The sequence below is a fragment of the Lissotriton vulgaris genome, chromosome 9 (genome assembly GCF_964263255.1).
Source record: "Lissotriton vulgaris chromosome 9, aLisVul1.2, whole genome shotgun sequence".
NCBI classification, from domain to species: domain Eukaryota; kingdom Metazoa; phylum Chordata; class Amphibia; order Caudata; family Salamandridae; genus Lissotriton; species Lissotriton vulgaris.
Genome location: NC_141697.1, coordinates 583,965,944 through 583,988,440, shown reverse-complemented (window position 1 = coordinate 583,988,440; position 22,497 = coordinate 583,965,944). Strand labels below are relative to the sequence as shown.

Below are 22,497 nucleotides of genomic sequence, written 5' to 3'. Positions count from 1 at the left end.
AAGCGGTAAAAAATATCAAATCTAAATCTGGTGAGTAGGTACCTATCAAAGCCCCCAGAACACCAGATCAGGTAAAACTGCATATTATCTGAGGTGAGCAAAGAATGGTGCCGCAATACCGTAACTTTGTTCAACTCAACCGCTAGCCTCAAGGATTCCAAGTGAGCCCAACATTCTTTCTTTAGGGCTACCCTCGTGATCCTACATAACCCCTTCGGATCGATATAATACTCAGGTTTGCCCAAGACAGAAGTACTAGGCGGAACAGCTAAAATAAACCTTAAAAAAGCATTTTCTACGGATTGTAATTCTGTAGAATCAAGAATGCCCCAGACGCCTGCCCCATAAATCGCTGTACTTACACATTTGGCAGAATAAATCTTAAGCAAAATAGCTGGGGGTCTTTTCCCCATTTTACGCGAAAAGGCCATAAGTGCTGCTGTGGCCTTTTTAAACAACAGAATTCTACTCCTAATTGCTGGGCCCCAGTGTCCAGCACCCTCCAGAATTACTCCCAAATATGTGAAAGTTTTTGTGGTCTGCACTTTATCCCTACCGGCAAACAGTTTGCAAGTTTTGGACTTTCCTCTGGAGCAAACCATCGCAAAGGTTTTTTTTACATTTAGAGACAGACCCCTAGATTCCATAAAATTAGTATACGTATCTAGGGCTAGCTGCAGACCCCTCTCGGTTCTGGCCATGATAACGGCGTCGTCCGCATATAGTAGGGGCACTATTTGTTTAGAGTTGATTCTGGGTGAATCAATAACCTTGGACGCCAGGACCTCTTCAAGATCGTTCGTGTAAAGATTAAAAAGAAGGGGCGCAAGGACGCACCCTTGTCTCACCCCTCGTTTCACATAAAATGATTTGGTACATTCACCACTAACACCAAATCTCACCCTTGCCCTAGCCCCGGCGTAAAGTTGTCTTAAAAATGAAATAATGGGCTCATCAATTTTGAGATTTTCCAGCACCTCCCATAAACGATCGTGCCTTACACAATCAAACGCGGCACTAAGATCGACAAATGCCGCATAAAGTTTTTCAGCCTTAGCCTGTACGTATTTCCCTTGGAGGAGTGTAAAGTTTAAAACCTGTTCAACAGTGCCCATCCCTTCTCGAAAACCATAATGGACCTGGGATAGGACGCCTGCATCTTCGGCCCATGATGATAATCGGTTTAGGACAACCCTTCCCACTATCTTCATAAAAGAATCAAGAAGGGAGATAGGACGATAACACAAAGGACTCTCTCTATCTCCCTTCTTGAAAATGGGAATGATGATGGAGTCGGACCAAGTTTTAAGAAGGCCCAGCTCACCACTTGCATCCATCACTCTTTTCAGGATAGGGGACCATAAATCTACCGAGTGTTTAAACAAATCAATAGGTACCCCATCAATTCCCGGGGACTTTCTTCCCTTACTCTGCTCTATGGCAATGGTAATTTCACCAGTTGAAATTCCCAGATTAACTTGATTGAAGGTCCGAGTTGCCTCTTTTTCAATGCCCTCCATGTCGACTAGTTTTAAGGTCTCCCCAGGGTTATAGACTTCCGAAAAGAAGTCGATCCAGGAAGTTTCGCTAATGGCGACCTCAATCCTCGCGTTCTTTAGTGTATTGAAAAACGGTGCATTAACTGCACTCCAGAATTGGGAACAATCCTTAGATTGGGCAGCAAGAACCAAGTTGTTCCAGGCCTCCTGTTTGATGTTTTTCTTACAGTTACTTCTGGACAATCGATAGATTTTTCTGCAATTTGCCACCTCTACTGGGTCCCTGATCTTTTTATGAAGAGCAGCCTTCAGGAGGGAATGTGCCTTAGAGCAGGCCACATCAAACCATGAGTTAGTCGGTGTCTTGGGAGAGGAATCTCGCCCTCCCCGCGACAGACTATCTCTGATATTATGTGAGATAGTTTCAAAAGCTTTCAGCACATCTTCACTAGAAGTCTCTTCATCTAAACACCTCTCAATATGGGCGAGAGATCCCCTGACAATCTTATTGTGCATGGTCTCTGGGTCATTGTAACTCCATTTAATAGTGTACCCGTTAAGTCTGGGCATTTCACAAGATTTCAACCATGACAGTCTCTCTATCAGGGAATTATGTTGAGCCTGTGGAAATCTTATAGAAAAGGAGAGGGTGGGTGAAAAAATCAGTGTACCAGGAGGCGTGACTTTCAGAGGCTACGATATAATCTATAGTGGTACCGTGGCCTCTCCCCACAAAAGTTGCACTAAAATTCGCACAGGGAGTGCATAATCTATTTACAAAGTTTAAATTATGAGATGCCATCAGTTCATTCAGTGAATTCCCCCCGTCCTGATGGGAAAAATGTGGGGATAAATCATCCACACCCCCCTGCTGTTAGGTCACACAAATTGAGGTTAAGGTCCCCCCCACCAACAATAATACAATCCCTCCCCTTTGGAATAAGAGTCCCCTGTAAAACCTTGTTCAGTGAAAGAACCGTATCATTTAATATACATTTATTCGGGTTGTTATAAATGTTAATCAGAATAATATCAACCTTAGCAACCAACCGAATTGAGAGAATCTGGAAGTGACTTCCCTGGGTAACGACCTTAATTTTCACAACACCCAGAAGGTTGGAGATGAATATGCAAAGCCCCCCACTGTTCCTCCCACGTTTAGATGGAAGAGCCGCAACATGAAATGTGCTATACCCGTTTAGATGAACCGGATCAATGGACCAAGTTTCTTGGAAACACAGTATGCCAAATGCATTTACAAAATCAATCCAGGAGGAATCCAACGCCCTATCCTTTATACCTGCAATGTTCCAAAATAGAAAGCTGTAGTTGGGAGCTGTTGTACTCGTACACCGTGCAGTCAAAGGCACGCTGGACTGCCCGACAGCAGGTGCTTCCACAGTTGCAGGACCTGAATTACAGGTATTAGCTTCTGAGCCGGTGACATGGGCTTCTGGAATAGCAAAAACCAAATCAGTAGCAATTGCTAAACCGGGTTCCACGCAAATCCCCCAAACATTCTCAGTGGTTGTTCCTTTACTTTGACCTACTAAAACATCTGGGCCATTGTCACGAGATGACAAAATAGGGAAATGTATCGAACAGGTCTGTGCTGGAAATTTCCCACTCAGTCAGTCCACTCCCTCCAAGTCACGCAAGCTATCATATCGGTTGTGGATGGGAATTTGGAACTGGTTAGATGGCCAAGGGACAGATGGAGCATATGAAATATTAGAGTGTAGGTTCCTAGGATCTGAATGGGCTTGACGAGCAGGGTAAACAGGGGTTACAAACTGTGGTGCAATTAGGGGTATAGGAACATTATGAAAACCTTCTGGATGATAATAACGAGGTCTCCTCGTATAATTAGTCTGTGGATGCCTTAGTGGTCTTATTAGTCTGTCCGCTTTAGGAAACCAAGAACTTGGCATATCACAGTAGAACCCTTAATGCTCGTATAGGACCCCTTAATAGCTTTCTCTAGCTTCTCCATTTGCACAGTTATCCTCTTTAACCTCTCTACCAGAGGCAAGGTAAAAGATCTAAACATTTTCTCAATACCCCCCATAAAGTCTGAGCCCTGCTGAACTGGGGCGGGGGTAGTATTCACAGGAGGGGGGGTGAATTTGAAGATAACTGAGCTGACTTCTTAGTACAAAGGGGGGGGGCACCGCTTTTTTCATGGCTAAGCCGGGTCCCTTTCTACGCCTTTTCTTAGGCGGAGGACCAGGACAACGGTGAATATCCACATCATCCTGCCTACCATTGGTCTTAGGTGATGACTCAGTCACTAGTCGCAGATCTTCTTTCAAAAGTTCCACCTCGTCATGGATGCTAATTAGCGAGGCGGAAAGATTAATGATAGAGTTTGAGGCGGGCATAGAATTCGGGGAGGTATCCCTATCTTGAAGTAGAAGGGGAATACTGGAGTCCAACGAGTGCTCTTGGAGCCTTCGGCTCTGTCGGGTACCAATGGCGAGGCGGGGAAGACAGGGCCCTGTGTGGATCTGTTATTTTTCATAAATTCAATCGAATGGCGCCTGTTAGCGCGTCGCTCGGCTAAAACTAGATCCCTATCGGCAGTAAGAGCCGATCTGATAACAAAATTATCCAGTGTGCCTTGTTTGGCTCCCGCCTCCTCGGTTAGAATAGGGGTGGCTAAAGACATTTCCCCGAATAAACTGATCGGGCCAACAAGGGGAACACAAAATACAAATTACTAATAGCCTGGGACAAGCTAAGAGTCAATGTCCTAGCGAACACCAAAATATAAAATAAGAGAGGGGGAACAGGGAAACGCCAGAACACCACTCATATGCGATGCTAGCAAAGGAACGAACAAAAAGAGGAGTGCCCAGCCCCGGCTCCTCTGGCCTCTGAGGGCCCGCCCTTTGCTCGGGCTTCGCCCCGGGCACTACCGCGCAGCGGTTTCCTCTATCAGTTATGTAGAGCTAGGGCGGGGGCGTGACTGGCAGGGAGAGCGGCCTCAAGTGTTAGGAGCAGGGACTCCTGGGAAGTTGAGTCCCTGCTATGCCACTCGCAGCCCTGCCGGTACCTGGAATCACAGTTCACTTTAGTCCCGCAAGCCCCTCAGCCCCTCAGCTCCAGATGACGTAGCGGGACCCGCGGACCGGGTCCGGCAAGGCGTTGAACAAATCCTGGTCTCTCAAGGACAGTCAGTAACAGGTACGATCCTAGGCAGAATCCGCTGTCAGCAAGGCGTTCCTATTCCGTGAATTTCCCCCACAAGGCGTTCCTATTCCTATCTTGTGATGCTTTTGACATGTCAGACCTGATCCTGAAGGACCATGAGCCTTTACAAACAAATTGTTTGACATTTGCAGACTTCATACACACATATGAACTACCCCATTTCTCGAACAGAAAACGTTATTGTTTCTTATTGCCATCATGTATTCATTGATTTTAATATTTGCTTACACTTTACTATATGTCTTTATCCTGATTTTCGCAAACTAATAATGATTTTAGGTAATCATCCAATAAATTAATGTATTAATTCATCCGTCATACACACAGAGACATACAAACTCTATGCGCACTTTGACATTGAAAACGCATGTATGCAGTCAAGACAACACTTCTGCAGTCTTCCGCACACACATGCTCAGAGATGCCCAGGCCACCCGACCTATATGCACACAGAGCACCAGACATTTACTTAAGCAAGTATGCAAACGAGTATACAGTCACACATACACACAAACTAATAGGCGGACAGATAACCATGCACACAAACGCACATACACAGCACACATGCAGGCCCACATATATTTCCGCAAAACATACCTACAAATAGCACACAACCAAGCACACATAAACATACAGGTTTTGAACATATAGATGCATGGGTACTTATATGGGGGGATGAAATCACACTAGAGATGAAAAAAGTAATGGAGTGTCAACAGCGAATCAATTTCTGGCCTCTCTATGGAGAAATGAGTTCTACTAGTTGATGAAAGACTTACTTGTCCATGCCCAAGCAATATTTGCCATTTTTTCAATTAGCAGATTTGGGTAACAATCTTCATGCTTTCCCAAACCTAAAGTGTTTTTATATTATTGTAAATATGCATTGATTCAATTTACTACTCTATTTCTCTATCACTAAAATATGTATGTCACATTTAGGGTTGCCTATTGCTCCATGCACATTTAATACCATGGATGGCAGGACTTTTCTTACCTAAATTATTGTTATTAAAAATTTATTTCTTTTTAGTTCTGGCATGAAAGTGCAGCTCAACAAATAAGAGCTTTCATTGTACTACTGATAGATGTGCATATGCTTCACCCACATGTTGGTTTTCCTGAGGATTTGATCGAGTCGACATTGTGTGTGTCCACTAAAAAGAGTGCCTTTGTTGTATGTTTTGGCTTGTGGCAAAGCTTTACTCAATACGGCAGGACTTAGTTGGTTATGGTGAGAAGCCAATGATCATGGCAATAGGCTTGATATGTTTATTATGAAATGTTATGATAAAGGCAGTATGTCTGACATATTTATTGTGAAAAAGCTTCTTTTAAAGTCAATTGATATTTAAGGGTGGATTGTTGTTAATCTATATTAAAGCCTGTAGGTAAGTATTTTGTTGCAGGGAATCTCACAGATCACTGTAGTATGCAAGGGTTACGGTTTTGGTTATCCCCTCTGACAAACCGTTGATACAGAATATTTGCTCTGAGAGATTCCTTGTTATGCCTTCTTAGGAGGAGTGTTTAACAATAAAGGGTATGGCTCACTGTCAGTAAGGCTGAGCACTTAACAGCAAATAACAAGGGAAACGCCAATACTGATCCGTTATTTCGATTATTTCAACCATAGGTGCATGAACCACAAAACGATATGCCTGAAAGCTCCTTAATAACTTTTATTTCAATTACAAAAATGTATTTCAATAATTCTCTCTTAAAGGGAACACATGACTAATTGTGATGGACACAAGTGAATTGTGGATACATTACAACATAAAAACGAATAATACATCAACTCACATTCACATACTATCAAAACACATTCACTCTTGTCAAAACACATTCATTCAATTTAACGCCATACGCTTTCAACCTACTTGGTGCCAAAAAAATGGTTGAAACAGATTCATCACAATTAGTCATGTGTTCCCTTTAAGAGAGACATATTGAAATACATTTTTGTAATTCAGTATTGGCGTTCTTAGGATGAGTGCTTAGCCAATTATAATTTTATACACCTTTATCATTTTATGACTATTTGCCTGATGGTTGACATAGGGAATGATTTATACTCAAAATAGTAGGCCTGAGTTGGAACAAAGAGATCAGGCGCCCAACGGCAATAGGGCTCAAAGGGCTTCAGCCCCCCCGCCACCCTCCGTTGTGTGTGTGAGCCCGGGCTGAGGTAGCTTCCCCACACACACACAGACAGTTCTTGAGCTGCTGTGGGCTGGCTGGTCTGGCATCTTATTGCAGCCGCCCCGAGTATTTCACAGGTCTTTAAAAGACCATTTACTTGACAAGGAGCCTTTGTTGTTTTTTCACCCGTCCCTAGAGCCCCTGCATAGCCACTCTGCCTATTCCTTAAAGTTGCAAATTATTTTTTCTGCCACAGTGTGAGGATGCATTTCCTGAAAAGTAACCTTAGTCTTTGTTTTTTTGCAGTATTATATAGCTTGAACTCCTCTCGAAGGTATTGAGGCACTTTTGCATGAGCACTAGTTACATTATACAAGGACACATTGCTGGAAATATTAGCACCCCCTGTCCCCCCCCCACGGAAATTTGGCTCTACAGTGCTGGAAGTATTAGCCTCCACCCACGAGATTTAGCTCTAGTTGCGCCCCTGAAAGAGATATGCACTATAACTCTTATTAGGCTCTCTTCTGAAAGATAGTAGCTTGCTTTGTCAATGTCATTGAGAATAGATTTGTAATTGTATGACTTCATTCCTGATACCTGATGGTTGCCTTGGGGGAAATCTAACACTGAGAACAGTGTACTGTAGTTCCTATATTCCCAATAGACTCTGCGCATTGGAATAATATACCCTGCATTTTAGACGTAGAACTGAAGTTGACTAGGTCTCTGCCGAATATATTATACTTAATTGTGAGTGCCAGCTAGCTCAGAGGTCACTAGAAACTTTCTCGAATAAACATGAAGGGATTAGTCTCGGACAACCATATAACATGACAACTTTGTTTCCCCTGAATGAAACGTATCTCTAGAGTCGCGGAAACAATAGATAGCTATTTCACTCAGTCAATCGTGCATGCTTAGTTTCACCAGAGTTGCTTTAGAAATAGAGAGACAGGCGTTTTCAATAAAAGTATTTATTGAACAGTCTTATTTCTTAAGCATAAGAAATGTACTGCTACAATTGAAATGCTAGTTAAGAGGTACGAGGCATATAATACGAATAGTATTATAAAATAGTACTGTAAAAGCATGATATGGTTTCTAAGCCATAAACATAGAATACATAAAATGCATAAAATACATACAGTGATAAAATGATGGCTAAAAGTACTCAACTGGTGCTTCTAACGTACGCCTACCACAGTGTACCTAACCTAAGCGTAGTACGAAGGAAGAGTAAGTGAGTAGTTTAAGTTTTGGTATTTCTCTGCCAAGAATCTGTTCAAGAATTCTCTAGGGATATTATCAGCTCCGTACCTTGGTTTTAGAATGATAGAGGTCTTGTATCTCTCTCTCGGGACTCGATCTCCCAGCAACCCGCAAGGGTAGCCTGGAAACACTGGAGCTGGATTTCTCGGCAGGAGAAAGACAGCGTCTTTTCAGTGCGTCAGTTGGAGGGTCGGCTTCCTTCAGCACTTGCATCAGCAGGGCGTCGGGCAAGTAGTTAGTCGATCTGCTCCGGAACCACCGTGTGTTTGACTGGGCAAATGTAGGCATATTTATACCCCTGAAGGTGCCGAGTCTGACGTAAGATTGGACATAATATCGTCACTAGTGCCTTACAGCCACATGCATCAAAGGAAATTGCATTCGCAAACGGTGCGAATCGCAAAATTCGGCCGTTTGCGAATGCAATTCCCCTTTTTGTGATGCATTAACATTTCTGTTATTTTCGCAATTTAAGAAATCGCAAAATTGAGATTTCTTAAATTGCGATTGCATTTAAGAAATCTCAAATTGAGATTCCTTAAATGCAATGCATCAAACTTTTTAAATTTGCGAATTCGCAAATAAGGGGAGCAAATTACCATGAAGTTGACCTTCATGGTAATTTGCAAAACCTTTGAAAAATGCACTAAAGTGCATTTTTCAAAGTTCCATTTTACACTCACACATGCCCTTGGGGCATGTGAGTGTGTAAAATGTACTCCTAAGAAGATTTCAGGGGTGCAACAGGGTGTCCTTTGGACACCCCTGCACCCTTGAAATTGCATTCTTAATTTGCAAATTTTCAATGGTGAATTGAAAATTAAGAATGTCTTTCCATTCATTCCTATGGGCCTCTAGGCCCATAGGAATGGATGGGGAAGTATTCCTTAATTGTGATTCTCAATTAGAGAATCGCAATTAAGGAATTTTAGGAAATCGCTATTTTTATAGCGATTTCTTGATGCATTGCAGTTTGCAATTCCTTAATTGCGATTCCTTATTTTTCGCAATTAAGGAATCGCAAAATGCAATATTGATGCATGTGCCTGTAAGTTCTTTGAAAACTCCTGGATTTCTTGGATAAATCAGTATTCAAGCAGGGGGAGGTTCCTGACTGCTGAGGGCTGGTTTTACCACGAAATCACTGTGGATTCTCGGGGTTTAGTGGAAGGAGCCTCTGCCGTATTAGGGCTGTGCCGGCTATAACTAAATAAGGCAATGATTATTTATGCCTATATAAGGACTGGATGGATTATACCTATATATGGGCATGAATCGGGAAGTTACACTAGGGTCCTAGATTCCCACATAACAACAGTAGGCCTCTGTGGTTCTGATTTTTAAAAAAAAATATTTTTATTGTTTCAAATCACCAAAAGCATACAAGGGACTCATATAAATCCTATACAGCCCATAATTCCAAAGAAATAAATTGTAACAGTGAGGCACCCAATCTTACAACGCAAAATCCCCCTCGCTTCCAGGCATCTGCACGCCCACTCCCACAGTTCCCAATGAGCAAATTACAGGTCTGACTCTGAGGGCATCAATCACTCTTCACATCTCCAATAACAAACTGCAACTCCCCCCCCCCCGCTGCTGGTACTGCTATCTCAATAAATAGATGTCGCAAACCACCACTCTTGTGCCTTAATTATATGGGTTAACAGATTACCTACAATAAAAGTCCCCATAACCTTCCATGTTGCGGGGACCCCCCCCCTGTCAACTCCTTTCAGCCCCGTAATGCCTTCTACGCCTGTTCCTCCCCCACTGAGGCTCCTGAATCCGAGTCAGTATCCGCATCTACTATCCGGAGTTCCGCTACCAGGACCCCCCATTCCCTTGCTGTTTCTAACGCTCTATCACTATGGGACTTGTGCGCCTGTTGCATCCTAAGTGTGCCCTCGCTACCCGCCACAGTAGCAAAGCAGCCTTCCACCGTACATAACTAGGGCCGGCCACATCCTTTCAATGGGACGTTATTTCTCTCTTAGCCAAGATGAATCCTAAGTCCAGGAACTTGCTAGTTATTTTATTTTTGCTAGTATGTGGGAACCAGTGTAAAAGGCACACCCCTTGGTCTGTATCAATCTGGCGCTCCGTTATCCTACAGAGTGTCCCGATCACCTCCGTCCAGTAGGCTCCCAACCGTGGACAAGTCCAGATCATATGCACCAGGTCAGCCCCTTCAGTCCGGCATCGGCCGCAGCACCGCGGAAATACCGATTAATCTTAGGCGGGGTGAGATACGCCCTATGCAGCATGAAGAATTGAATCAGCTGGAAGCTAGCGTTCCGAATTCCCTTCCATGCCCGGCGAAGAATTTGTGACCAAGCTATATCTGGGATATCCTTTCCTACATCCGCCGTCCATTGATCCCGCAATCTTTGCACCGGGGCCAGTCCATCACTCGACATCCTTTTGTACAAACATGTGATCGCCTTGTGCGTACCCGCCGCCATCACCACATATTGACACGCTTCATTAGTGGGGGGTTCAGCAAGACCAGCACCCCAATACTTCTGCAGAGCAGCACTCAAGTCCGCATGCAATAGGAAATGTCCACGCGGAAGCCCAAACGACTCCTGTAACACGCTATACGGCAGCAAGGTTCCGTCCGCATACAAGTCGCCCACCATCTGCAGACCCAGCTCCTCCCAGTCCGCCAGGCCAGGCCAGTCGCCACCATGCGGCAACGCTGTACACATAACCAATCGTATCTCGGGCGAATAGGGTCTCGGCACCCCAATCCTATCATGATATTGCTTCCAACAGTACCGCAGGGTACTCTCCGCCATAGACAAATCAGCTAACCTTAGTTTCTGCTGCAATATTATGAAGGACAAGACGTGCCTCGGCACATCTGGCATGGTCTCCCGTTCCGGTCCACGAAACTCCAAGGCCACCGCCTGGGTAAAGACCTGAAATTGTGCCGCCAAATAATATAATTCAAAGTCAGGAGCTGCAAGGCCCCTTCCTCTCACGACCTCATCAACGTTACCAAGGCTACTCTACGCCTCCCCGTTCCCCACACAAACCCACTCACTGCCGAACTGAGTTTTTGGAAGAACGCAACTCGTATCCGTATCGGAAAAGTCCTTAAGAAATACAATAGTCGAGGAAGCGCCACCATTTTCAGAAGCGCGACACGTCCCATTACTGATAAAGGCAAGGATCCCCAGAAACGCATCCCTCAGGCCCCTCACTGCTTGCTCAATATTACCTTCAAACAGATCCGCCTGTGTGTGATATACCCTTGTTCCCAGGTAAAGAAGGCACCGAGGTTCCCACTTCAGACCGGGCGGGAACGTCGGCGGGCTGCATGTGCCAGACACAGGGAAAACACAGGTCTTGGTCCAGTTAACCCGCTGGCCCGAAACATTCCCGAAGTGGTCCAGGAGCTTCCTCGCCCCGCTCAGCGCATCCCCAGCATCCTCCAAGAACATAAGGAGGTCATCCGCATAGAGCAAGATATGGTGGTCGCAGCCTCTGAGCCGAAGGCCCTGGTACGCCTCACCCAGTCTTGTGCGCGCAGCTAACGGCTCTATTGCAAGCGCGAACAATAAGGGGAAGAGCGGGCAGCCCTGTCTCGTACCGCGTCCCACCGGATAGGAGGCAGAAACAGCTCTCCCCACCCGCACCTTAGCTGTAGCCGACAAATACAATATTTTAGTCCAACCAATATACCCCGCGCCAAGCCCGAACGGCTCCATCACCGAGAACAGGTAGGGCCATTCCAGGCTATCAAACGCCTTGGCGATGTCATCCGAGAGAACGAGTGCTCCACCGCTCTCCTCACCCACTGCGTCAAGGAGCCCAAGCAGCCTACAAATGCTACTGGCAGTATTGCGCGTCGGGATAAAGCCCGCCTGGTCTGCATGTACCAGCCGCGTCAACGGAAGGAGCCTAGTGGCAAGCAACCGGCTCAATATTTTGTCATCCGTAGTAAGCATGGAAAGAGGCCGATACGCAGCCGGATCAGTTGGTGATTTCCCGGGCTTGAGAAGTGGTATAATGATGGCCTCCCTAGTCGACCCCGGTAATCTCCCTATAGTCAAAGCCTCTCGGTACATCAACAATAGTCTCGGTGCCAAGAGGTCAACATACGCCGAATAGAATTTGATAGGTAACCCGTCGCTCCCAGGTGTTTTATTGCACGCCAATTGCTTAATTGCGCAGCGGATTTCGGCCAATGTAATTTCCTGCCCCAGTACCTCCGCCTCTTCCTCCTCTATAGTAGGTAATTCCAGACCCTCCAGGAATGTCTGGGATCCTGTCTCCTCAGGTCGTAGGCGGCTGGTATAAAGATCTGCATAAAAGGCGCGGAACAACTCATTGATCCGTTGCTGGTCATACTCCAATCGACCGGCAGGGGATGTCAGCGCCAGGATAGGCACACATCGAGGGTCGGGGTCCGCGAGCCAAGCCAGCAAGGTGCCCACCTTGTCCCGTTCCGCGTGCGCGCGGGCCACAAACGCCTTATAGTCAAAGCATCGGAGCCGCTCCACCCCACCCGCCACCACCTCCTTTCGAGCTAGTACATCATCACGCATCCTAGTGCCGTCAGAGTGGGCCTTCTCAGCCTCACGCAGGGCCAACTCAGCCTGTTCAATCTCCTGCAGGAGTAGCTTCCTAACCCCCACCCATTTGGCAATGCAAACTCCGCGGGCTACTACCTTGAAGGCGTCCCACTCTATGGCCGTCGTCGAGGCTGTTCCCGCATTTTCAGTAAAGTAGTGTTCCACCCCTTCTCCCAGTTCCGCTCGGAACACCGGGTCTTCTAACATCTCGGGGCGCAGCCTCCAGTGAGGGATTCTGGGTCGCTCCGCTACCCAGCAGAAATTCACCAAGAGAGGGTTATGATCCGATATGGTGCGCGTCAAGTACTCACTGCTGACCGCCAAAGAGACTAGGCCACACTACAAAGGAGAACATCAAGCCGGACATGGAGGTCGTGTAGGGCTGAATAATAGGAATAATCCCTATCCGTCGGATGCTGTATTTGCCAGACATCAACAAGCCCCCAATCGTCCTGCCAGTGAGCTCGCACCTTAGCCAGTTTATTAATCGGGGCCGAGGACAGCGGGTGGTGCGATCTATCTACGGTCACATCAGCAACAGAATTAAAGTCACCCCCCATCAACACCGGTGCTGTGAAATATTCGTCGAGGGCAGAGGAAACGGTCTCCAAGAAAGAGGCCTGTTCCACATTAGGCGCATAAACGCTACAAAGAGTCACTTCGCGGCCATACAAGCGGCCGCGTACCGCTACATACCTGCCTCCAGGGTCTACTAATGAATCTATCAGTTGGAACGGGACCCCAGCCCTGATCCAAATTAGCACCCCCCGCGCGAAGGCCGAATACGTGGTATTATACAGCTTCCCGCGCCACCTACGCTGCAGCATCCGCCCCTCCACTGTAGTGAGATGTGTCTCTTGCAGAAAAGCTATCTGTATCCCCCTACGAACTAAATAGGAGTGGACCTTATATCTACGCTGCACAGAGTGCAATCCCCGAACATTCCAGTTTATACATTTCACGTCAGGAGCCAGACCCATAACAACAATGCAAACTCCCGCTCAAAGCAGCCCACCTCCCACAGCTGCCAAACGGTGTATTCCACAACCAAAAAGGTCACAAGTGATAGTACAGGTATATCAAATATGCGCACCAGCAGATCACAACCCCAAAACAAAGAACCCCCAACCCCAAAACATTCCCCCCCACCCCACACACTGCCCACCCCTCCAAGAACAGGCACTAACATAGTGAATCCCATCCAAACCACCCCAACTGCACACACCATGCAAGGTCAAGGCAAACTGAACAAAAACATCCGGTGGGGGTTGACTAGGGCCGAAGGTGCTACCCTCAACAAATCCAAATAAACTACTCACTCTCTCACCCGTATGCCTGGGGGTTTCGAATATCTTGAGTGGCAGTAGAAATGGGGTGATAAGGGGGCGGTGCGGGGGGATAGCCCCCAAGCTATCCCCCCGCACCGCCCCCTTATCACCCCATTTCTACTGCCACTCAAGATATTCGAAACCCCCAGGCATCCGGTCCCCCTCCCATTCATCCACGCTATCATGCAGCCACCCACCATCAGGCAAACCATCATTGCAATATCACAGGTCAAAGCTGACATCGCAACCCCTCAATCAGTCCCGCAACTACTCATCCAACAGTCCATCAGCTGTCGCAGGGGTGACCGGTGGCAGCTTCTGCTCTTCAGAGTCCGAAGATTCTCCTTCCAATTGCCCTTTTCCGCTGCCCTGCTCAGACGCCTCCGACGTGGCCTGCAGTAATTCACCAGAGATCGCTACCACAGCAACTAGGGCTCCCCTGCGTTCCATGGCGGTCTGCGAGGTCGATGGTTTCCGCAAGCTGCGTTTACGACGCCTCAGACGCTGTGACCTGCGAGGCTGCGACGCCCCGGCTAGGTCACGCGCCTCCACCTCCTGTCCGTCCTTCCCCGCTCTGTAGGACTCCAGCCACTCCCAGGCCTCCTCCGGTGAATCATGAAAGTGGGATTTGCCATCCAGAACTATGCGGAGCTTAGCCGGGAAGAATAGAGAGTACTGGATCCCCTCCACCCGTAGTTCCTTCTTCACCGCCTGGAAGGACATGCGGCGCCGCTGCGTCTCAAACGAATAGTCCGGAGACAGAGTGACATTGCTATTGTCCACTTGGAAGGGACCATCACTACGGGCCTTCCGCAACAATAAGTCTCGATCTCGAAGGTGGAGCAACCGTGCCACCACCGGGCGCGGCGGACGGCCCTGCAGCGGCGGCCTAGCCGGGACCCGGTACGCTCTCTCTAAGGTGTAGAAATTCGAGAGGCCCTCAGGGGCCATGACTGTCCGGAGCCAATTCTCCAGATACGCCACCATGTCCGACCCTTCAATTTTCTCCGGCAGCCCCACCACACTGATGTTATTGCGTCTATTCCTACCCTCCGCCTCTTCAGCTCGCCGTTCCAGCACCGTGACTCGATCCAAAACCCCCGCCATGGAAGCAGTCAGCTCCGTCTGCGCAGGGCCCACCTCCTGAAGCGTGATCTCAGTCTGTTTCACGCTGTCCGCGAGTTTCGAGTGGTCAGCTCTCAAAAAGCCCAGTCCTGTTGTGACCTGCGCAATATCTTGCTGGAGGGCAGTGCGAGTGTCCGTGATGGCCGCTAGCATTTTGTCCAACTGCAGTTGTAGCCCCGAACTCAGTGGTAGTTTCTGCTCCATCTTGGACTTTTGAGGCGGGGATTCAGCTTTCGATTGGGCCGGCTCGCCTACCCTCCGACCCCGAGGCTTGTCCATAGCCACCTCCAGTTATGCAGTCTCGATTCGCACCTCTACTTCTTTATCCTCCTCCGTTCGGCCTCGGTGAGCCCCATCTACCACACCTTTCAGCTAGACGATCCAGTCCCATCTCCACAGGGCGCTCCCGCCTCCTTCAGACCGTGCGCGCCCACGCCAGTGGTGCCCTCTCGACTGCTCCCCGTCGCTGGTTCTTCACACAACAGCCAATCCAGGCGCAGGCCCAGCTCTCCCAAGGGGTGGTGTAATCCAGTTTGCGACCCTCGGGAAACTCACTCCTTCCGGGGTACCCCACACCCCTCCTCGGATTCGTCGCTGCGTCTTCCGTGCTCACACCCCGCTGCAGCAACCGTGTAGCCTGCACACTAGTTTGAATGCCAGCCCAGGGGCACCTCCAGCTCGCCCGTGTCTCGCTACTAGTCCGGGGCCACTCTGCGCTGATTTGCACGCCTGGCGAGTGGCAGAACAGTAGTGCCTCCAATATCCTTCGCCTGCTGCCCCGCACTTCTGGGTTACCTATGTGCTGTAACCAGGGTGCCCTCCTCAGCCCGTCGCACCCCAGAGGGGTCGCGAGCCAGGCAGTCCAGCTGGCGCTCTACAGTGTTCCGGGGGGAGGGGCGGGGGCCGCTGGCCGTTCCCAGCAGGCCTGCAGCGCCCAGCTCACCACGACTCACTAGCCAGGCACTCCCGGGGTCCCACCAGTCGTATAGGCGTGATCGGGTGTCTCCAGTCAGCTTGCCCCCCCACCAGTGCGCCACAATCCAGCCCCGCCTCCGCTCAAATGTCGGGGGCCCAGCACGAAAACTGACAGTCCTCCTTAGCACCTCCCAGACGCAACAGCCGCTCCGATGGTCCGGTGTCCGAGTCTGTCACAGGGCTCCGCCACCAAACCGCAGCTGGGCGGCGGCCCGCTCTCCACCCCGCCGGAGCGCTCCCACCTTCGGCAATTGTGCAGCACGGTCGTCGTCCCGACCTCCACGGGTCCAGCGCTCCACCACCAGACACCACCTCCGTCAGCGGGGTCCATCGTCAGCAGACCTCGGGCCGGCGCCATCTTGGGACTCCCGTGCTCTGCGGCTTCAAGAGCACCGGCCGCTCGCACGGGCAGCCCACGCCCTCTGCAGGCAGACCACAGTCCCTCCACTCCCCGGGACGTCCCCTGCTGCTATCAGCGAGTCCGGGGGGGGCCCGGGAGGCATCAAAAGCAGGAGAATCACGGGGGATCAGACGCGAAGCTCCGAGCTCACGCTGCCAGCCCCATCAGCGCCGTAGCCACGCCCCCCAGCCTCTGTGGTTATGATGACACACTATAGCCTGGTTGGTGTCCAGGCAAACGTTATGACAAAGGCAGTAGGACAGGCTGATTTTTATGAAAAGCATTTGTTAAAGCCAGTAGGCCTTTAGCAGTGAATTGTTATCAAACATGTTATGTATACATGTATTTTGTTACATGTAATTTCACAGATTACCGTTGTAGACAAGGATTTCAGTAGGGATTTTCAACCCCGCCAAACTCTGGGGCTAGAAGACATTGATTATAATGATTCTTGTTAGGCACTATTGATAGGGGTTATATATCACTTTGCAAATGTGTACATATTCAATTACATGGCTCAGGAAGGGAGGTCCTGGCACCCACTCCCAAAATAAATAAAGGCCAGCCCATGGGGCTTGTGGTAACTAGAGCTATTAGGTGGGAACAAAGCTGTCTTTCCAAATAAATAAAGTAAATATCAGGCCCAGGGAGTTGAGGTCCCCAGAGCAATAACAGGGCCTCGGGAGGGAGGCACATGCACATCCCCCTCCATTTAAAAAATATATATTTTATGTAAAAACAATACAGCCTTAGGTGTACAAGCCTTCCGTGTGAATGTGTCTTTCCTTCAGAAAATCAAAAAAATACAGCTTCAGCATGGTCTGTGTGTTAAACGAATGTATAATAATTTGTTCTGGCTGGAAGGATGTGTTTCTGTTACAAGTATAAGGTCGCTTGGTCAGCTCTGCTGGAATTTTAACAAGCTATTGTATTTCGGTGTTTCGTAAAGTGGGATTTCATCTTAATTAAATGTGTGCTTTAACAAATCAGATGTTTTAGGAAGTAGAAGTTTCTAGTGGAGGTCTACCAACTAATAGCTTTCTGGTTGTTGCGAATGACACTTATTAGGCATGAGCGGGAAATCCGTTACGCCCGCGGATTTTGCGGATTTTTGGGAAATCTGCAATCCGCGAATTTCCCGCAAAATCCGCAAAAAAAATCCGCGGACATAACGGGTTCAAAAGTTGAACCCCCACTCATGTAACTATTTTACAATGGCGCCAGCAAGCTGCCAGCGCCGTTGTAAAATAGTTACAAAGTTAGCTTGCACAGGAACCACTAGATAAAACGAAGCAGGTGCTGCTTTATTTTATCTAAGTGCATATTACGGAAGTGGAAAAAGTATAGTTACTTTTTTTTATGCATTATGAAAGTAGCAAAAAATGCATAATATATTTGCTGTTCAAAAAAAATAATTCTTTACAATGGAATATACTTTACCAATTATGGATGGAGGAGGTAACATGGGATGATTTGTTACAATATTCTATAACTATTTTACAATGGCGCCAGCAAGCTGCCAGCGCCGTTGTAAAATAGTGACAAAGTTAGCTTGCACAGGAACCACTAGATAAAACGAAGCAGGTGCTGCTTTATTTTATCTAAGTGCTTCCTGTGCAAGCTAACTTTGTAACTATTTTACAACGGCGCTGGCAGCTTGCTGGCGCCATTGTAAAATAGTTACATGAGTAGGCTGGGCACATAGAAACAACAAGTTCGCAAAACTGGCGACCCGACAAGTAAGTTTGCAATTTGCGAAATTGTACAAAACCCTCGCGAACTTGCAGAAACCCGTGCGAACACAAAATTTTCGCAATCCACAAATGCGCAAATCCGCGGATTGCGAATCCGCAAAATCCGCCCATGCCTAACTTTTATAGTCCAACCCTTCTGTGTAATCTCTTGCTATGAATGTGTGTGCCTTCTGATCCTGAAACATAATACAAGATGTGCTTTTGGGGAAGCAGACAACTTTTTGTTCATTTTACCTTTAGCTAGATCAGTGATCGTTGGGCTTTCTTTTGAGACAGACCTTATGCCAGTCTTCATGCTAAATTTTTGATTTACCAATTAATATTTGTTTTATGTAATACTATTTTTGAAAAAAAAGAATGAGGTTATAAACTTGAGAATGCTGTCATGTGCTGGTTTTATTAATAGCCTTTGACTAAGTATATGAGAGAACTCAGTCCTGTACCTGTGTAATTTCCTTTAATTTCGTAATTAAAACGTCAACAAAGTCTTAAGTCCATTTCACCCCATTTGAGAAAGAGTTTTTAATTTTATACACCTGTGTCTTATAAATGACAATGCTGAGCAATCTGGGCTACTTACTCCACGAAGAGGTGAAGGGATTATAACTCAAATGCAGTATTGCCTTGTAATCACATTCGATATCCGGTCAAGCTATGTCCCCTAGGATGGTCTGATCTAGAAGAGGAGGTTATGGAATAAAATCCCAAAATATGCTCTGCCTCTCCTAGCCCTCCAATTCACAACCAATGTATTCTGACGTCTCTGCGTGCACAGTATCACATACATGGATTGCAGAGTGGTAGTGGAAAGCTGACCACCCTGGAATCCTTGGGTGATTTAAAAAGGCGTATTTATGGGAAACCGTGTACTGATCAGTTGTTAAGTCCCCAGTGAGTAATAGTTGCTCTTTAAGACTGCTATTATTGAGGGGAAGGGGAACTTGTGTACCCTGACTTTTGGGACGAGTCAGTGAAGGCACCAAGCTGCGGCTGAATGGGTGAATGTTCAAAAGGGGCTTAGCCCTTTCCCGTTCAGTGCTTAGTTGTCTGGACAATGTAGAGGTACGCAGGTAAGCACCCACGGTGTGTGTAGCCCTCCCCACCATTCAGCTCTAAATCTGACAGTGTAAAGGTGTTGGGCAGGTCAAAAGATGGGAAACAAATGGGATTCCAAAAAAGATAATACGTTGATAAGGGAATGGTATAATAATAGAGGAAGCATTACAGTGAGAACCTAGTAAGGAATTAAATAAACAAAGAACATATGAAAAAATAAATGGCAAAGTAGAAAGCTCGCAGATAAAATGTTAAGTATTCCAAAAAAGAAAAAAAACGTCCAGAACTGAAGACAAAACAGAAAAAATAAAGAATGAAAGAGGAGACTATAATAAAATAATACGGAAACTAAAGCAAGCGATTAAAAGGTCTGCAAGGGAGGGGACAATGAATGAATATAATAAGAAAGAATGGTGAAGAGGTGAGAAGCAGTGGGTTTGGAGTGACTGGAGGTCACATTAAACCTCTCTGTAGACTTTAACCCGAACTGTGGGACTCTCCTTATAAACGCCTGTAACCTCTACCCTTCTGGGAACGTTTCCTTTCCTCCTTTTGGTTGTTCTGTGGAGTGTCAAAGGATAGAGCACTTTCCCCGTGGCCTAAGCAGGGGCCTGTGCCAGGCCTGAAGCACCCAAACCCCCTCCTCCCCTTCAGGAGCCGCCTGCGGGTCACATGGGCGGCGCTCCCCTCTCTCCCAGGCAGCAGGACCTCGTCCCGGGCTCACAGAAAGGCCGGCTGTGGCAGGAGCAGGACCTGTCGTTCCCCGTGGAGGCCGGCGCGGCAGGAGCGGTGTCCCAGAGCCCCCACCCCCACCCACCCGGGCTGTGCACCTGCAGCCGCCCCCTCGACCAGCGGCGAGCAATGCCCAGGGGCCGGCTCTGGGAGCAGGAAGGGAAGCCCTGGGAAATGACCCCTGACTCCCCGTCGGGAGCGGTGCGCTAGGAGGTCACGGGAGCGCCGCCCGCCGCCGGGGCACCTTGTGGATGCGGTTCTCTTGCCTGGGAAGATTTTCAGACATTTTCATATCGGAGTCCAGAGAGCGAAACTACAAACGTTCGCGAGCAAATCTGATACAGCCTACGTGACGTTTTTTCAAATGTTTTATTGAGCGATTCTTATTAACTTTTTTGAGGGGGGCTTGGCTCATTTTGAGGAGGTTGCCCTTTGGAGTCTGTTCTTTTTGGGTGGATTTGTTCGACTTGTTTTCTGCCAGTGCCCGCGGTTTCGCGGCTGTCATGAAGCCCTGGCGGGCACCGCCGACCCTGCCGAGTCTGGCCCCGGTGGTCTCCGGGCGCCTCCAGGCCCCCTGGCCGTAGACCCCGCCGGCAGGGCTGTGGACCCGGCGCCGGTCCCCAGCGGAGCCGCCATGGGACCCTGGATAGCGGTGTGCAGCCTGCTCCTGGCCAGCGTCGCCCACCTCTCGCAGTCCAAGGTGAGCGCCGCCTGCGTCTGCCTTCCCGCGCGCCTGCCTCTGTAGCACCTGCGCCCCCTGCACGTACGTCACAGGTGCAATCTGTCCCCTGTCCATCTTTGTGGGCGTTTCAGAATTGGGAATCGGGCTCTCGCAAGCCGGTCGAGGGTTTTGGCGAAACAGGTAAAAAAAAATGTCGAAATCAATGAATACAGTGTGCCTACCCATGATCCACTGGTAACAGCGGGCATCCCCCTGGAAAAGGAACGCGCGTAGAAAGCAAAATTATGCATTGGAAATGTTAGCAGCAAGGGCTGGGAAACTAGTGTTAATTTGCAGAAATAAATAAGTTCAGGGGGTCAGAGTTTTTCACAGGAATCAGTTACCGAACATCAAGGCAGACCAATCTGATTCCACCTCCCTTCTTTTTTTTTTCTACCACCCTTGCAGGTTCTTTTCCATTCCTGCCTTCTTCTTTGTCGCAGTTTTCCTGTTTGTTTCTATCTTTCTCTCTCTCTCTTTTGTGTCTCTCTCTGAAGAATATGTTTAGGCCCACAAAAATGGGTCCTGGTGCCCAGACTTGCAAGCACCCGCACAAATTAAGCACATTGAGGTTTACAGAACAGAGAAACTCAGTGAATCAGAGCAATGAGGGACAAGAGAGAGAGATGAACGGGCTCTGAAGATCAGCAAAATGTGAGAGAACGGGACCTGAGAGAAAAGAGCATGAGAGGGAATGAATTAGACCCCGACATCCCTCCCAGGGCTGGCCTTTGGGTTGAACGAGCTGGACCCATGCCCGTGGCCCCTATCGGCAGAGTGGCGCTCAGAGCTGTGTGCCTTAAGGTCATGCAAACAGCAGCAGGGACACCTGGCGTGGCTCCAATGGTTCGGTTTATACTGCTTTTAATATGTTTTGCATGCCGCAGCTCTCTTTTTAACACCACATAAAACCCCTTCTCTATCGTCCAGTCTCCTTCGCACTCTTTTCGTCCACACACCAGCGTCTCCCTCCTCCTAAAAGCAAGTTGGCACCAGTGCAACAGTTTAGCTGTGGGTGAATCTGGTGAGTTGGCCAGGAGGGGAGATGTTTAGTTTTCAGAGGCCGGTCACTGCTCACCCAGTGACTAACTCTGATCATAAAAGGGGCTACCGGTATCCTCGTTGTATTCACCAGCATAAAAAAAGGCAAACGTATTTTCGGCCATGGCGCTATCTGACCATGGGTGGGCTTGGTGCCTTCCCACCACCATCACTGCTGTAGCAAGAGCACTGTGGGCCATAATGCAGGATGTAGTTGACCCTTCAGACCACCTGGGCTACTGCATCTGCTGCACTACTACTAGTTCATTCATTCAAAAAACTTTATTTCGGTTGGTTTTAACCATAAAAGCACAAGAAATACATGTACAGTTTTTGAACAGTTCATTGGTATTTAAATATTCAGAAATGCGTCATCAAAAAAGATCAGAGGAGAAAGACGATATGTAAAAACTATAAAACTTTAAATTATTTCCAGATATTTAAAAACAAAGATTTAAGAATAACATTGGTTGATCCATTTAATTCCCTGGTCTCTGCAGATGTTACATATATGCCAACCTCAACTAAGCAATTTCCTTCGGATAATCCACATAGAAAACAAAAACTTAGTCTCAGCGGAAACTATCAGTGGGTTTGTATCAGACTTCAAAATCCTGAAGAAAGCTAGATAGTTCCTAATGCCCAGGTTATTA

At 47.8% G+C, this 22,497-nt stretch overlaps 1 protein-coding gene across 2 annotated transcripts in view; it reads left to right on the top strand.

The window, feature by feature from the left end:
- The first annotated feature begins 20,072 nt into the window (after positions 1-20,072).
- The window catches only part of VEGFB (vascular endothelial growth factor B), a 315,982-nt gene continuing 313,557 nt past the window's right edge, over positions 20,073-22,497 (top strand). Inside the window, exon 1 of one of the 2 annotated variants that reach the window (XM_086938146.1) lies at positions 20,073-20,782. In XM_086938146.1, the coding sequence (XP_086794272.1) occupies positions 20,717-20,782 (66 nt within the window). In that variant the 5' untranslated portion in view covers positions 20,073-20,716. The remainder of the gene's footprint in view (positions 20,783-22,497) is intronic. The other variant, XM_086938147.1, reaches the window with a different exon arrangement.